The sequence below is a fragment of the Corylus avellana genome, chromosome 3 (genome assembly GCF_965113065.1).
Source record: "Corylus avellana chromosome 3, dhCorAvel1.hap1.2, whole genome shotgun sequence".
Taxonomy (NCBI): domain Eukaryota; kingdom Viridiplantae; phylum Streptophyta; class Magnoliopsida; order Fagales; family Betulaceae; genus Corylus; species Corylus avellana.
This window is the reverse complement of record NC_142492.1, coordinates 390,429-408,076: the sequence shown is the minus strand read 5'-3', so window position 1 is coordinate 408,076 and position 17,648 is coordinate 390,429. Positions and strand designations below refer to the sequence as shown.

The following is a 17,648-nucleotide window of genomic DNA, read 5'->3' as shown; positions in this document are numbered from 1 at the left end:
GATGCTAGAGGACCCTATAGGGCTAAACCATGAAAAAAAAAAAAAAAAAGTAAAATGGAAAGAGAGGAGAAGAAGCAAATTCTTTGGATAGATTGCAAAAGACGATAGATAGAACCTCAAAACAAATGAGTTGAAACTCAAATGAAACAGGTAGGGCCTAAAAAGGGAAGGCAGATAGAGAAAGAGGAGAGTAGAAAGGGAGGGAAGCAAAAAAAAAAAAAAATCGTTTCCCTCCTCTCTCATAGGCACAATGTTGAAGGCTTCTTTGTGTTTGGGGTTTAGGAAAATTAATATTTAATACAGCATCTTTTCTGCTTTTGACTTGTGCTGCTTAAGGCTCGCATTCATTGATTGCTTATTTGTCAGTTTAGATAATTGTTTTGTTTTAAGTGATCATAAAACGTCATATATATATATATAATGAATCTATTGTTCATTTGTGCTTAGAGAGAAGATTGTTGATTACCGTTTTCTTTCTGTGCCTCTATAGATCAGATTCTTCCCTGACCCGGTTTTTGTTTTTTTTTTGGTTGTCAAAAATTTACACACAGAAAAAGCCATATATGGTCAGTTTTAAACGCTGTATATTGCAAACTAATAATAATAATAACAAAATCAAAACCAAAATCCATGGGAACCACACCATGTCTAGTAGCTCAAATTAGTTTTACTTTCTATTTGAATTGAACCACTCATTTGTGGGTTCAAATAGCTTAAATGAATGCTATCAGGTGCACCGTTTTCTAATTTGTTAATTTGTAATCGTAGTTAAACTACAAATAAGCAAATTAATTCACACAACAAATGAAGTATAAAAATGATGGTTATCTTCAACCCCCGAATAGAAACCCCGCTGCCTGCTCTTCATTACCCTCGAATAATTTAAGGGCTTGTATCACTGGCTCTCTTCCAAACCCTAGTTCAACAAGCTTTGCCACTTTGGCTTCAAAATCAGATCCCTGCAGCCATATATAACACGTGAAATCTTTAGAGCATATTAATTACAAAACATTGTTCATTAATCAAGGTAAACAATAAGACCAGAAGATCGACAAGGTCAACTATCAACATGATGGCAAACCGAGCCAACATTCTCACATTGACTGTTGCAGTGATGAACCACTGAAAACAATTCTACATATAGCACAGGCTAAATTCCTACAAGGAAGATAACAGAAAGCTGAAACAATTCCTGACAGCAAATTTACCTGGGACGCATCACCGCGAGACCCTCCTGTAAACCAAGGAAGACAAACAAAAGATTATGACTAACATTGTCTGGCAAAAAACAAATGCAGAATCAAGTCTCCTATAGCGAATAAACCCGTGACTGACCAGAAGATTGACCTCCTAATGGGACATTAACACTCCTCTCTACTGTTCCTGATGTCACCTGAAGAATAACAAGAAAAAAAAACAAGCATTACAAAGGGCAAAATGGTTTGTACTCATTGCCAATATACGTAACCAAATATACACAGAAAAAAGAAAAGAAAATAACACATGCACAGCAAATCCTTAAATCATTAGCAGGCACCACTTCCATTCACAGTAATGACATTTGCCTAGTAGATCACATAGATACAGCTAGCATATAGGCTTTTCAAGCCCACCTTCAAGGACATTGGTTGCTCAGCCGAAAAGGAAAATGGCCAGCATCTCCAAGCATGGGCTTATGTTAACCAATGCCAACCAAAGAAATCCTAGCCCCAAGAATAAGGAAGGAATTTGTTTAGATAAGCATGACTTTCAAACAGACCAATAATTTCCATCTGATTGTATGCTACAATGGAAGAACTAGGAGGGGTTGAAGAGCCAAGAAATTATTTAGGAAATATATGTCCAAGATCGAGAGCCTTCCTTTACTCCATCATACAAAACATACTTATGAACAAAACTGATGTGGGGTTGTATTAAAAAGATAAGTTCCTGAACTAAAAAGTCCTTCAGGGGTACTTTGTGAAATTCACTCATTATTCAACTTATGTAAATTACCGCAAAAGGAGAAAAAATATAGCCAATTTCAGCTTCTCTTCTAGAATATATTCACTCTTGCACACAGGCAAGAAGCAACTGCTTTTAAAAGCTTTGCCATCCTTAAACGGAATGCATTAACCCAGATTACTGACCCTTATAGTTCTACAGGTTATTTGCAAAATTGAATTTCCATTAAATGTTTTACTGTTTAATAAAACAGAATTTATCAACGAGCACATTGATTTTAATCATCAGTCAAAAGAACGTCATCAAGAAAAGTTTCTCTAGAAAAAGCATATGATTAAAAGTCAGACTTACTGGGGCTTCTGAGCTGGATGCTTGCTTGGAGTACCTTTCTTCATCAAGAAAACGTGATGGGATGTCTTTTTCTGAAAATAAAGCATACTTTAATTTTTTTTCTTTTTTGAGTTGCAAATAAAGAAATTGAATCATAACTGCAGAACTTGGTTGTTAAGCAATCAAGTACAAGCAGAGATTAGAAGACCAACCTTGCAAGAATGGTACAGAAACTTCTCCACCACCAACTCTCAAAACATTGTCCTTTAAATCTATAATGCACTGTGGAGATTGGCTAAGTCAGAAAAGGATAACAAATCTGGATAACCTCATTAATTAGAACCAAGAAATGGACAAGTATTAGATAGTACACCAAGAATGCTACCTGGTGCTTACGGATCATATCCAGCCCAAAGAGGAATTCCATATTGGGAGAATCCAGTACAGTAAATGAGCAAGGGTAAAATATACTGCCGATCTACAGCAAGAAAGAAGTACACAGCATTAAGCTTGATTAAGAGATTACATTGTTAAGGAAAAGTCTGACACTAATAACGTTATTTCCCAAGAGATTGCACTAGAATCAATCCCCAATCAAACCCTTAAATATTTGTGCTCCGGTTGAATGAGAGACTGCAAAGTACAGAGGTAATTGAATGTACAAAAGCAAATGAAGACACATAGGAACAAGCACATGCACATCAGTACATGCACACACAGAAGCGGGGAAAAAGAGACAGAGAGATAGAGGCCTCCTAGTACCCAGAATGCAATGCATGTCAAATATTCTTAATCAGTGTTTCAGATGATACATGAAGGAAAAAGAAAATACAGATTTATCAAGATAAAATGGCATTGAATTTGATTTCTCATGTAAGCAGCACCAAAATTAAGCAGTGCAAAATTATTACTAGAAGATAACAGGATATATCACCTTGATTGGAGCTACATGAATACGACCCAATATCTCTGACTGACCAACCCCATGAGCAATGCCCTTATAACGTTGATCTAAAAGCCTCAACAATCTAGAGGACAACATGGCCACAAAAACATAAGAACAGGCTTTCTCATTTCAAACACTTCTCATGCTATAAATTCTACTTCTAATAAAGAGAACTTTAGGAAAAATGTTCAATCAACAAAATTGTCCCCTCTAAATGAGAAAGGGGGGGAATTTTTGAACAATAGGTAAACTGGTAAAAGATAAACAGTAAACCTCCTGTCTCCCTTATGCAAGCCATTATCTATTAGGCAACATGCCAAACACCACCACTTGAGTTTGATTGGCCCTTGAATTGCTAATATAAACCAGTATATATTACTATGAGAGAGAAACGTGTGGATATAAATGCACACACAAATGTGAATTACACACATATCTATATGAGTGGATATTAATGTCTAAATGTATATGCCCTTAATATTCAAGTTGCAACCTGAAACCTGCTTGCATCACCAGACACTATGTAAAGTAAAGGTGCTTATATATGAATCCACGTGTGTAAATTGCATGCCTACCACAATAGGTATAATAGTTTATTCCCACGTCTACATCTTTTGATATTCGATTTACTTTAACCATGTAAAGTAACTTGTATAGTGAGAAATGATATCACAACTTTCAGTGTAAAGCAAATAACAGGCAATCAGATATAAAACAGCACATACCCACAACGCTCAGCACAGCTTTTCGATATTATTGTTGACTGGGCTCCACTGTCAACAAATGCCTGAAACATAGTGAAAATAAGTTTTCAGGCAAAGTATTTGCTTAGTTCCCAATAAACAGAAGGGTAGAACTAACAAGACAATATAACGGGGGATGCATAATTCACAATGACTCTGACGTTAATACAATGCATATCAGATGCCTGCATAATCTCATTTAAATGCGTCTGAATGAGTTCATTCTAAGCTCTTTCAGCATCAAGTTACCTTCAATGGGACACCATTAACCTCCATGTCAACATACAACATAACCTGAAGAGTTGCATAAGAAACTTTGAAATTAATACCAAAATAAACAAAATAAAAGTCAGGGGATTGGGGGGGGGGGGGGTGGGTGTTTGGGGGTGGATTATGGAGGTTGAAGATGATACATACCACTCTTGCAAATGCTTCAGGGTTATGTTCCAGGGCAGCTTGCCAGTTTTCATCAATTCCTTTCTGCAAAGAATTTAGAAATACTGTCAAAAGTAGTAATGTATCGGCTATTTTTCTGTAAACAAACACATAATAAGATAATATTGATTTTATGAGTACATTACAAGTACAATTATTATATAAAAAAGGATATATACCACATGTATTAAAGGAGTAAAGAAATTACAGAGTTGCGAGCAATGAATCAATTAATGTAAATATCAAATAACAGGCTTTTATGCTAATATTATGAATCAATATTGAAAGCGTTATTTTAAAGAAAGGGAAAAGTCCACACACCCCCACCCCCCAAATTCAATTTTAAACAAGACCAAACCTATGATCTACCCCAGCCCCAGCAATCTAGTTGAACCCCTGAGCCAAGTCTTCAGGGAGAGAAAAACTTTTTATCAAATTATCATTGGTGAAGCTGCACATATGACAGAGAATGAACACTGACCTGGCGAATGGCGGCTTCGATTTTCTTTTGTGCTTCAACGTCAAAAGGATCTGCATAAAGAAGGGCCTATATCGCACAATAACAAGGACATATCAATCAGCTTCTCCATCAAATATTGCCACCCAATAAAATTAATCATGTAAAATTTTCAAAGCTTGTTAGTAGTTGCTGTTAAAATAAATTAATCATTTAAGAACTTCAAAGATTGCCACTTAACTACCTCTGAACAATAAACTGTAATTACATAAAAACAGATAACCACAAAGGCTGACTGGAGCGGTACTTAAATGTAATAACAATTTAACCAATGTGACATAACCTATGAAGCCAAAGGAAGAAGAAGAGTTAAAGCCAACATGCAACTTACAAGCTCCTCTTCTTGTTGGTGTCGTAATTCAGATTTTTGTCTATGACGCTGTCGTAAAAGGTCTTGCAGTCTATTGAGATCATTTCCTAGAATAACTTGAGCTAATTCTGGATCAGCCTATAAATTCGATATAAGAGATAGATTGTTAGAAACTCACTAGTTAATAATATAAATCATAAAATTAAGAAAAAGTTTCAATGATTGAAAAATACTGAATAAGTAATTAATATTTTCACATTTGAGTTTACATCAACTGCTACCCACAGCATTTCCAAAAAAGAATCAAGTTCAAAGCAATTTCCAAAACCATGTCTCTGATAGGTTTCAATTCCTATTAGGAAATTTTGACAGCAATCCATGCGCTGGATTCTTTTTTTAAAAAAAGAAATAAGAGGACTATGAGTTGAAGAACAAATAATATTAGAACCAAGCTAGGACTTAAGCTTACGGAGTTTGTCTGATTGCGGATTTTTTTCTTAACAGAAAGAAACTATTTACATGCTGCAAAGCCCATCAAAAAAGCAAAGAATAACTTTGAAGAAAAAGACCACTGTTTTACCTGAAACAACTGAGCCATAACATTAGAGTCGCTTCGAATGTGCTGCTGGAAAGCTCCAGGGTTCACAGCAGACCCATCTGGGTTGAAGCTCAAATTATTGGTAGGTGCACTGAAATAAATTCAAATTGTGAGAGTTAAATAGAATTAACCTTTAGATTCTGATTCAATACATTACCGTAATTGGATACAAGTAACCCAATAAAAAAAAAAATGCAAAACTTAACCATAAGATAAAAGTAAAGTGATTTACACAAGATGTCAAAAAACTAAGCCACAACTAAAATGCCATCCTATTGCGCTTCATGAGACACAATTTCTCTGTTACATCAGATTTAAAAAGTCCACATAGAATAAGTTAACTTTCTCAGAAAATAATATCAATCTAACATCTTTTCTAATGACAGTAGAGTAATTTTCAGCCTGGTTTGCTGATAATCAGCTCTACAAAATCTTGGATTCCCATATTTCTCAAAATCATAGGAAGAAATCTAATAGCTCAGATCATTACAAACGGCCAACATGGATGAGGACCATGAGATGTTGTTGAGCTGCTAAATCTTAGAAACAAAGCTAATCTATTTTAAATTGTATAAAATGACGAAAAGGTCGGTTTCCCCAACATTAAAGCCTCACACAGCAATGTAATTCAAAAATGAAAAAAATATATATATATAGACCTGGATGCAACATTGGGGATCATCATCACCAAGTCTTCATCTTTTACACCTAATGCACTTAATTTCTCAGAATTCCTCATCTCCTTTCCATTATACAGCAGCTGCTGTTGCTGAAGCGGCACACTTGTCTGCTCATTAGCACCATCAAATCAAATCTAAACATTAATAAACATAAACTATACACTCAGAAAAATAAGTGACCAGCTGACTGCATACATACCACACACACACACACATATTATAATTTCAAATTTTCAGATTGCGTTTATAATTCAATTATGTTAAACTTGGCTGAGTAGTGGAAGATCTAAAACCCAAAATCTCAATCTATTTCCCATAGAAACCAAGCAGAGGCATAACACCCAATAAAGAAATAAATAACAAAAAGATAACACATCAAATAGATCTCACCTCCACTTCAAGCAAAGCCTTCACGTTTTCAACCTGTTGCGACAAACCCAAATGTAAAAAATTAAGAAAAATAAAAATATCAATTCATCAATTCGTGTGTATTTGCGCGCGCGCACACACACATACGTGTATGCACACATGCAACGAAGACAGGGTTTAGAAGAGTTACAGATTCGTGAGGATCGACGTCGAGGGTAATGATTTGTTCGTCTGCTGTCATTACAGTGATCTTCATCTTCTTATCTTCTCTCTTAATCTGATTGGATCTCTTTTCTCTCTGTGAGCGAGCCTGCGTCTCTTTCTTCTCAGTTTGTTGTGCTTTTGTAATTTGGACCAAACAAAAGGCTTTGTGGTTTCTTAGTGCACGAGGTTTTTGTTGTCGCTGTTGAAATAGGAACCCAGTTCCCAGATAGATTATGGGGGTGTTTGGCAAATGAGATGGCCTAAACACTGTAGTTGATGTAAATTGATGTGAAAAAAAGTAAGAATGTTTTATATAAAAAAATGAAAAAGTGGTATGAAAAAGTGAAAAAGTTTTGTTTTGTAGTGATTTTTTTATTTGAATAATAATAAAAAGTAAATGATTTGATATTAAAAGTGAAAAAGTTAGAATGTTTTGATGTTGATTTTTTTGGGAAATAGTGATGAATAGTGTTTGGCCCATCCACATCCCCATTACCAAACAAACCTTATAGATAGATCGGACTCCTTCTCAGTCAAGTTGTTCTGTCCAATATTTAAAAATATTTCTTATCAAATTCTAATATATATATATATATATATATATATATTGCTCTCGACTTTAAATTATTAAAATTTTACCATATTGAAGTATTGGATTACCGAATGGCCCATTGGGCTAGCCTGTTGTAATTCTTTTAGGCATGGGCAGTAACAGAGCCCACACCATTGGCTCTCATCTACTAGTCCAAGTTCGTTGGGTCTCGAGAGGTCCAAAGCCCGTTGAATCTCCGGACACCGACGGGATCCGATCCATGTCAAACCATCCCCGAAAAAGTATGTTGTGTGCCCACATGGGAGTGAAAAAGTAGAGAATGTTCGATCACTCCTATGCCACAATAAGTTGCACGTCTTCGCTCGAACTAATTTCCTCCTCACAAGAGGTAATATTGAGAATCATGCATTAATTTTCACACTATACTTAGAGTAAACCACCCGCGACTAATACTTATAAGTAGGGGACAGAGTGGATAGCCACGTGGAAGCTCGACTTGATGACCTATAGGCTTTAGGCCAAATTTGAAAGTGAAATTATACTTCGAGCGAGTAATCTCTATTTCAAGTAATAAATAAAATTATTTAGTGGGAAAAGTTATATTATTTTTTGATATTTTAATTTAAGATATCTAAATCCTATCGAAGAATATAAAATACTCAATTTACAAGGTGACGTAATTAAAGTTATTAAGAAGTAAAACATGGTAAGTCTATAAAAAGACAAACGATGTCGAACGGTTTAGAACCGGCTTGAAGAAGTTCGATCCCAAGCGTTTCCGAGGAAATATTGTCGTACACACTACACATCAGAGGAGCAAATAGCAATACTGTACACCTTTTCCTTATACTTGGGCCTCTCGCTCTCTGAGTGAGAGAGAGAGAGAGAGAGAAAGAGAAAGAGCCTCTTTTTTTCCGGTGCTCTTCTTCTTCTTCTTCTTCGTCAGTACCCAACGCAGCTTTTTGTAGCTTCATTAACTGTCACACATTTTTCCCAATCCCTAAGCTCTCCCTCACCAGCAAACCACAAGCGAAAACCCTAAATTAATCTTTTTGTTTCAAGAAATCAACCTACATACCGCTAATTCAATCCCTAAATTAATATATATATTTTTTTTTATTTGAATTTCATTGACTGAGAGATTTAGTTAATTACTTCGATCGTGGCGACGATGGCGACGGGGCATGTGATCAAGCGGGCCAAGTACAAGACCACCGCCAAAGGCTCTGGGACTCCTGGTGTATTGAAGATGGTATATAATGCCAGCATAAACTCCCTCAAGTTTAATTTTGTTTTTGATATTGTTTTGCTATTGGTTAATGGATCTTAGCAAAAGAAACTATGAGCATAGTGTAAAATTTTCTCATGCATTACCTGCCAATACATAATGCTGTTATTAGGTTTAGCAGTGCTATTTTGCAATTTGGACTTTATTGATTGCTAAAGGAGTTTCGATTGATATCGCACAAATTATTGTATGTAGTGTGATATTAAGTTAAGAGCAATATGGGTGTTATATGATGGCAATTGAAACGGTCTAGTGATTTTAGAGACTGTTGCTGCCGATAGAGGTCTGAAAATTACATGAAAAATGAATAATTTAATTTACACACTAGGTGTGTTAAGAGGCTGTTTGTGCGTGACTAAGTAGAAGGACAAGGTTTTTTTGGCAAGAATGACACTGTTTTTTTTGGGTTAAAAGTTTAATTGTGATTTAAAAAAAAAAAAGAAAAGAAAAAGAAAAAGAAAAGTGTGCATGATTGGCTAGGTGATGCGGGGATTTCTTATTATCGATTTCTTTTAACTTTTTTCTAATTTGATTCTTGTTTTTCTTTTTGTAGACTGAGAACAGGATTGCATTCAAGCCTAATGATCCCACTTCAGCCGCAAAGATTGATGTAGAGTTTAGATCAATAAAAGGTGTTTCATTGTTTTTTATATGTTTTAGTCATGTCCAAAGTTTTGTACCATATAAACACTTTGCTTGAGTGGGTAAATTGCTGAGCCAATTTGAGAATCCATGCATTCATCTTTTCAAGTATTCATGGCTTAATATTTGTGTGATAAAGTTGTTGATGTCTTTCCTTCTTCTCTGCTGTGAATATTCAGGACATAAAAACACTAAGGAGGGATCTAACAATCCACCATTGCTTAATCTCTCCCTTGATCAGGTTTTTCCTCAATTCAATATCTATCATGCAACTCCTTCAAATGCTTAAGCCTCTAAAACATTTTATGTCCAACTACCCACCTGCCATCAATTGCCTTGAAATTTGGGGTTCGTACATGACATAGAAGATACTTATGATAAATTGACTTTGTCTTTACATTTATATAGTTTGTACTAAATGTTATTTTCCCCTCCTTTTTTGTCATTGATGAAATATACGAATTTCTATTTTGTGCTATTCCAGGGCGGGAGTTACATTTTTGAGTTCGAAACTTTCTCAGATCTTCATGTTTGCCGAGAGTTTGTTGGTAAGTCTCAATCACATCCACGACAGTAATTGAAGTTTCTTAGCCCATAATAATGTGCCATCAATCTAGTTCAATGGTCTAGACATTCTATTAGGTCATAATAGTTGCTATGGATCTTCCCCTTTGTATTTGCATTTAAAGAATAACCTTTTGCGAGTGTTGATTGTAGGATTTTTTTTGTTGGCTCTGATTGTAGGATCTTAAGAAGAATGTACCAGTGTCTTTTCCTTATCCATACTTCACCATCTGCATTGCGTTATTTTTATGTAGTGAATGTGATTATTCTGTTAATACTTGCATTTTGCATTGCTAGAAATTGTTTATCCTGAAGATGTGGTATCTGTTGCCTTATGAACAGCAAATGCTCTTGCAAGATCTGGAGAGGCTGCGAAAGTGAAGTCCAGAGAGGCTGTGATAGCCACTTCTGATAGATCTGCGGTTACTTATTCTGATGAACAACTCAGCACAGCAGAAATGGAACTTCGAATAAAGCTATTGCGAGAGAATAGGTAGATTTACTTGATTATACAAATATAAGAAAAACGCATTCTTTAGTATGACCTATTTGGTAGTGCTCCACCTCTTGCTTTATAATTTCCAGTCATCTTATTTTATTTCTCATTTCTTAATTCTAATTCAGCTTTAATTCAGCTTTAGTTGAATCTAGATCTTCTCTTGCTTTGGTTTTGTATACATATGATGCTTAAGCAATAAATATTATGATAAACATTGGTTAATTCATATGCTAAAGAAAGTTAGATTTATGCGTTATAGGAATATTCCTATAAATCAGTATTGTTTTTTAGTGGACTGCTTGCTGTTGAATGTGGTTATTTTCATACACCATAGTTTTCTTATTTTTAGATTCTTTATTATTGGTTGATGTCATTTTACTTTTACAGTGAGTTGCAGAAACTTCATAAGCAATTTGTGCTTGGTAATATCTTGACAGAATCTGAGTTCTGGGCTACAAGGAAGGTAAATTTTTTTTACTATTTATGTGATATGTTGCTTTTTTGCTTTTTGTTTGGCATTTGAAATTTGAGCTCCATATGATTAAAGCTTTTTAGTCTTCCTATGGAAGACCTTTAGTAGAACCTGTGTTTCTGTTGATAATAGAATTATGTAACATTCCGATGGAAGACTTTGAATTAAAAGCTGTTATCATTTTAATAGGGTTTTGTAACATTTTATGCTCCTAAAATTTAATGCAGAAGCTGCTGGATGGAGACAGCGGCCGAAAGTCAAAGCAACTGGTCGGTTTTAAAAGTTCAATGATTCTAGACACAAGACCCCAGACTGATGGCCGGGTACGACATCTCTCTCTCTCTCTCTCATGTGTTAGATCTAAACCAATTATTTTCTTTGAAACAATCCTTATGAATTATTGAATTTTCTTTTATTGGCAAGAGTTAATGTATTTTTCCTTTACTAGTTACCTTTTGCTTGTGATTTAATTCATGGAAACTAATTTTTCTTTTACTTCTTTTTCTTTCTTCTTTTGTATTTTCAGACAAACAAGGTTACATTCAATTTGACACCCGAGATCAAATATCAGGCATGGTTCTTTTATTTTTATCTTTGGGTTTTGGTTTTTTAGGTGTTTGTTAGCAGCCAATTTTTCTGAGACTTATCTAAATATATTTTGATGATGTTAAACATTTACGGCAATTATTTGTGAAATAGTTGGCTCAGGTTTCAGCCTGGTTTTAAGCATTGTCATTGGCTGCTATATTGGTAGATGCTGATTGGTTTGATTGGAGTTCATAGATGATGATATTCAGTAATGATACAGGAAGAATCTAAATAAGAAGAAAGATAAGAAACAAACATCAGAACATGATTATAGACACACATTAGTATGATAAAACTTACAAAAGATGGATTTAGAACAAAATTATATACAATCAAAATATTTGAAATCTTAACAAACTTGAAGATGTGGTAAGGACTTATTTGTTATAATATGGGATTTTTTTTTTAGTAGTATTATACTTATATTGATTTATTTAAGTTTGTGCATACTCTAATATTGAATTCTTAAGCTACAACACTGTTGCCATAGTCTAAGATAAGGCTTCATTAGTGTTTAACTATTGACATTTTTACTTATTAAAAAAAAAAAAAACTATTGACATTTTACATTTGTGTGTAAGCGAGTTGGCTTATTTATCATGGTACATCTTTATGCTGCTTACTTTTCCTTTCTGTCAATTCTTTACTTGTCTCGTTTCCTTGGTGTTAATTCTCTACTTGTCTTTCAGATTTTTGCTCTGAAACCAGCTGTTCAACAGGCATTTCTTAATCTTGTTCCTAGTAAGGTAGAAAGGACATTGATTTTTTTTTTTTTTCCTTTCACTTTAATTATCAAGAAGGTTTACTTATCAGATGATTTTGTGGGACTTGCTGTTAATTTCTCATTTACTTTGCTTTTACTGGTGTTTTTTTGGTTGATTTTTGAATTCTAGATCACAGAAAGGGACTTCTGGACAAAATATTTTAGAGCTGAATATCTCCATAGTAAAAAAAATGCTGAAGCAGCAGCAGAGGCTGCTGAAGACGAGGAGCTAGCCATTTTTCTGAAGGATGATGACATATTGGCAAGTGAAGCTCGGCGAAAGGTGCTCTTTCTGAGAAAGTTGGGATTTCCTTATTTTACTAGAATACTTCTGCATCATTTTTTTTTTTTTTATGATTACTTGAGAGTACTTTTACAACTCCCTATGGTATTTTTGTTGACAGATTCAACGGGTTGATCCAACTCTAGACATGGAAGCGGACCAAGGGGATGATTACATGCATCTCCCAGTATGTGGGATAAGACCATTCTTGTAATTTCCTTTAGTTGATGCATTGAAGTTCTCTCTCTCTCTCTCTCTCTCTCTTCTTTTCTTTTCTTTTTCTCTTGGGGAGAGGATTTGTATTTAGCCAGAAGAATTTCTTTCAATTTTTTTGACTCAGGCAAAGGTGACAGGGAGATTTGTAATGAAGTAATTGGAAATATCTGAAGTCACCATTCAGTCTGGATAGTGATTTCTGTTGATTTACTACTTGATTTTGAAGTGGTCTAGCTAGTCTTGAATTTATATTTCATACTACAAAGTTACTGTTGTTATAAATAGCAGCTTTTGAACTCAAACTTGTACTGTAGGAGAAGCCATACTTCTTCCTCCTCTCCCCTTGCCCCTTCTTCTAATGGGGTAAACAATGTCATTTATATGACAAGATTCATGATTGATACTTTTTTGTTATATCTGCATATATATAATTACTCAACCAGAGGAAGAAGGTCTTTAATTCAATCGCAAGCTAAAAGACGGATATTTTGTCTGACGCTTCAAATAAATAGTGTGATTAGATTACTGCTTGTCCATTAGCTTGTGTCAGGATGACATACTTTGTTAGCATTTTGAGGGAGATGATAGGTAATATATGCTAAAAGTTGGAAAATATTTGCAGCTTCTATGATTCTTTCATACTTGATGTATGCACCATTGCTTCTCCAAAGAGTAGAAAATTACAAAATAATAATTTTGAAGCTCTCTTTTGTTTTCCTTATTAGATATGATCATGTACTTTTGGTTTCTGGAAAATGGTTTGGGTGACTTTCCTTTGTCATTTATCCGGTTGTATAAATGCAGGATCACGGGATTTTTCGTGATGGTAGCAAGGATACAACTGAATCACAGCATGAGCAATACAAGAGAACTTTCTTACAAGACCTTAACCGGCAAGGCGAGGTTGTTCTTGAAGGAAGAACTATAGGTAGGGATCTCTCTTGAATTTATATTTTTTTCAATATATATATATATATATATATATATATATATATATATATAAAAATTACGTTTTTCTCACAATTTCATTTCCTTTGAAGTCATTTGATTGGGGAAAAAAAACTTACAGTTAGTTTAATTTGCTGAGTTTCTTTTTTAGTTATTGTCGGTAGATAAATTTGGTTTATAAACCTGAATGTAGATGTAGAGTTGGACGATCCAATGTCCGTAGCAGAAGCACTTGCACGTTCAAGACGGGGTTAGTGTGGTTTATTTTTGTTTGTTTCTTCCATTTGATTCCCCCCCACCCACAAAAAATAAATAAATAAATAAACTCCCCCTTTTTTATAGAACTTGCACTTATTCTTTTACTGTTGTTGTGAAGAATCTGATGGGAATACCAAGGAGGAGAGAATTGATAGGATTTCTCGGATGACTGAGATGGAGGACCTTCAGGCACCTTATGATCATCCTTTTGCTCCACTTTGTATCAAGGTTGGATTTTGTCTTCATTTTATCATTCGAAATTAATAGCATATAGATGTTTTATGTTGTGGTTTTCTAAAATCAGGATCCTCGTGATTACTTTGATTCTCAACAAGTTAATGCACTTAAAATTTCTGATGACACACGAGCTGGAGCAGAACAATTGAGATGTAGCCTGAGCACTGAGGAAGCATATAGCTTTTTGAGGGGTTCAATATCTGAGATAAAGGCTACAGGATTGTGTGCTCCCATTGTCAAACCTGAGGTTGCTCTTACGGTAATAACCTTTGTTTCACATCAACTAAGATATCTTATGATGAATACATCAACTAAGATATTAGGTATGAGATTTCATATAACAGAAAGAAAGGACACAAAAAGATATTAGATATATGCTATAAATATTTCATAATTTCTGTGTAATTTGTATGATTCAGGTCCTTAATGGATTGACCCAGAATATCTCGAGTACTAAATATCAGCTGGGAAAGAATGTTCAAGAGAGTATACTGGACAGGATGCCTCTCACAACTAAGGAGGAACTGCTACATGTGAGTTGACTGTAGTTTCTTAAAGTTATATATAGCTGCTTTTAGGAAAAAAATTGACTAAACTTCACTATATATACTTGATTCATTCCAGATTAAGCATGCCGCATACTAGAATACGTTTCCGTGTGTTGTATATTCTATAAATCTTGGTTTCTTAGGATATTAATGTTTATAAGAAGTGTTTTATTTTTCCAGCATTGGATATCAATTCAAGAATTACTAAGGCACTTTTGGTCCTCATATCCAATCACTACATCGTATCTTTATGCCAAGGTAAGTGCTTTATTTGCATACTAGGGGTACAGCCTTTTCTTTTTTTAGTAGAATCTTATAAAAAGAAAAAGTCGGTGCTGTATTTGTGAACATGAACAAGAGTCATTATGTTAAAGACATTAGATTATTTATTTTCCAGTATTTGTTTGTATGCAGAGGAGTCATAAGATAGTACCGTCAGCAAAACTACTTATAAGCTCCTTGGATGTAGCACAACTATAATTTTTGCACACTGTTAAGTTGAAAAGGTAGGTTTCATACATTTATGGGCTAGATATTGTCAAGTTAAAAGTTGTGGGAAGTTTCTTATTTATGGATCAAAGTTTCTGATTTTCTGAACCTTTCTGAATCAAGTATCAAAAATCTTGTTCCTACTTTGAAATATTGTAAAAGCCCAATTTTAGGATATCCCTAATGGACTCTGTATGTCTTTTCAGTAGCATACTGGTTTAAGAACACTTGCCAAAAGAACCCCAAGGGGTTGGCCTAGTGGTTGAGGCTTGTGGTCTTAGGGAGTATCACCCCATAGATCCCAAGTTCGAGACTTACTAAGTGCAAACTTCCCCTTGGGGCTACACCCCCTGGTGTAAAAGCCAGTGATTTACCCTGATCCGTGTAAGGAAACTTCTGAGGGTGCGGTACACGGGTCCGAAGTTTACTTTACAGGGGCGGGTCCGAAGGGCCCTGCCTTGTCAAAGTTCCCCATCATTAAAAAAAAACAAAGAACGCTTACCAAAAGAATATATTGGTTTAAGAATGTATGGGTTGCCCCGAACCATTACTAGCTGATAGAAGTGTAATGGCTGTGATTAAATGGTTTGGTTACACTTTATGGTTCTTGAGGAGTCAAGAAGCATTCCTATATCTAGGCCACATAAGATAGTCAAGAAGCATTGTCCTGACATGCGTCATTGATTAAAATGAGGATACTGAATGCATAGCATTTGAATTTGGCTTTTCTGAAATTTTAGAATATGAATTACCTTTTATTCACTAATAGGGAAAAGGGAAACTGTACAAGGATATTTTCACTCATTTACGGGATATAGTAGTCTTTTGATTAGATTGGGTCAGCATGCCTATTGCCTTGTTCATTTAGTGATTGATGTGCAGGTGAGCAGATTGAAGGATGCCATGTCAAAAATATATCCACAGCTGGAGGTACTCTTTAATATAAATCTTCATGGTTATTTTCTTCATCTCATCGCTAGCATATAGACAATCTTTACTACCTTTAACTTTTTAGAGGACTTGGAATCCTCACGGCTGTTTTAAGTTAATTTTGGCCATTTGGTGACCACATCTCAAGGTTAAACATAATTTGGTGATATTGCACTAATTTTGTTGTTCAAGTAAGAATGCTGACAAATGCATGTTCAAACTTTACCCTTGTCTTATGTTTTTGTAATATTAGTGTCTCGATTTCCCATCTTTTTTAAAAAAGACAGCTTCTTGATTTCATTGTCCAAGGTAACAAATATTCTCCTTAAGAAGAACGTCAACATGTGAAGATCAGCTGGTAACAGTTTGCTTCATGATTGTTGTAGGAAAAAGTAATTTTTTTTTTTTTTTCACTTGGATTGGTTTTGCAAAGCACGACATTGAAGCTTAGAAAATTTTCTCTACTGTTTCTGCTAGTAACAGTAGTTTGTTTTTTCTTTACCTCTTTTGGGTGGGGTTTCTGTTGCTCCTGCTGGGGTTCAGTTTTGCATTCTCTTTTCGTTAACACTGTATATTTTATTCTTTAATCAAATCCCAGGAATTAAAGGACTCCGTGCCCTCAGACCTCCGCCACCAGGTTTTCCTCCTTGTTCGTCCTATGCATCAGGTAAGTGCTTGTCTTGATGTTTCTCCTCTCTCCTTTCATCCGTGTGCATACTGGATGATTTCTTTTTGGGTCGGGTTGGTGTTAGTAGTTGTATACTATTGATGGCTGAAGCTCATGGACAAAGACCATATTGGTGTAGGCTCTAGATGCTGCTTTTCAACATTACGAGTCAGATTTGCAGAAGAGATCAGCAAAGAGCGGGGAGAAACCAAACGGATACATCTAGGAGAATAATTCTACGGTTCTCGGCTTCAACTATCAGGCAGTAACATTCTTTGCTGTCTCCATAGCAGTCATACATACTCTACATGACATCAATTTTGCTCTGAGTTTATACTGGATAGAGATCGTCTTCATGAGAGAATAGCAGAAAGTTAAGAGCTTGAAACTTGACGACCTACTGTTGCTGCAGAGTGAAACTTGAAGGCCTACTATTGCCTTATTGCACCTCCTGATCAGAACGCAAACCCTGTATGTTTCTAGCAGTTTAGGCCCCCTTCTTTAAATGTTTTGTTGCAGTGCCAAGTTTAATGTTAAATGCCACAAGTTCTCATCGGTTACATTAATAATTTAATATTATATTGGGATGTTAGTTGCCAAGAATTTTGTTGTTTCAGGCCGAATTTG

The 17,648-nt window shown here is 35.1% G+C and overlaps 2 protein-coding genes across 2 annotated transcripts; one reads left to right on the top strand and one right to left on the bottom strand.

Annotated features, from left to right (window-relative positions):
* Positions 1–649: 649 nt before the first annotated feature.
* DDI1 (ubiquitin family protein) lies at positions 650–7,305 on the bottom strand. Its single transcript, XM_059588320.2, has 16 exons — positions 7,063–7,305; positions 6,894–6,926; positions 6,483–6,610; positions 5,806–5,914; positions 5,247–5,363; positions 4,880–4,945; positions 4,381–4,443; positions 4,213–4,257; positions 3,946–4,007; positions 3,209–3,302; positions 2,660–2,752; positions 2,487–2,556; positions 2,296–2,366; positions 1,336–1,393; positions 1,209–1,234; positions 650–959 (listed from the first exon to the last, which is right to left on the bottom strand). The coding sequence occupies exons 1-16, from the start codon at positions 7,126–7,128 to the stop codon at positions 831–833; spliced, it is 1,230 nt and encodes a 409-aa protein (XP_059444303.1). The 5' UTR covers positions 7,129–7,305; the 3' UTR covers positions 650–830.
* Positions 7,306–8,419: 1,114 nt separating this feature from the next.
* Positions 8,420–17,588, top strand: LOC132174788 (general transcription and DNA repair factor IIH subunit TFB1-1). Its single transcript, XM_059586465.2, has 20 exons — positions 8,420–8,881; positions 9,471–9,549; positions 9,739–9,800; positions 10,044–10,107; positions 10,466–10,616; positions 11,010–11,085; positions 11,322–11,417; positions 11,621–11,665; positions 12,372–12,428; positions 12,576–12,728; positions 12,850–12,915; positions 13,749–13,872; positions 14,086–14,142; positions 14,269–14,378; positions 14,455–14,646; positions 14,807–14,920; positions 15,116–15,193; positions 16,307–16,354; positions 16,953–17,021; positions 17,161–17,588. The coding sequence occupies exons 1-20, from the start codon at positions 8,801–8,803 to the stop codon at positions 17,245–17,247; spliced, it is 1,809 nt and encodes a 602-aa protein (XP_059442448.1). The 5' UTR covers positions 8,420–8,800; the 3' UTR covers positions 17,248–17,588.
* The last annotated feature ends 60 nt before the right edge of the window (positions 17,589–17,648 follow it).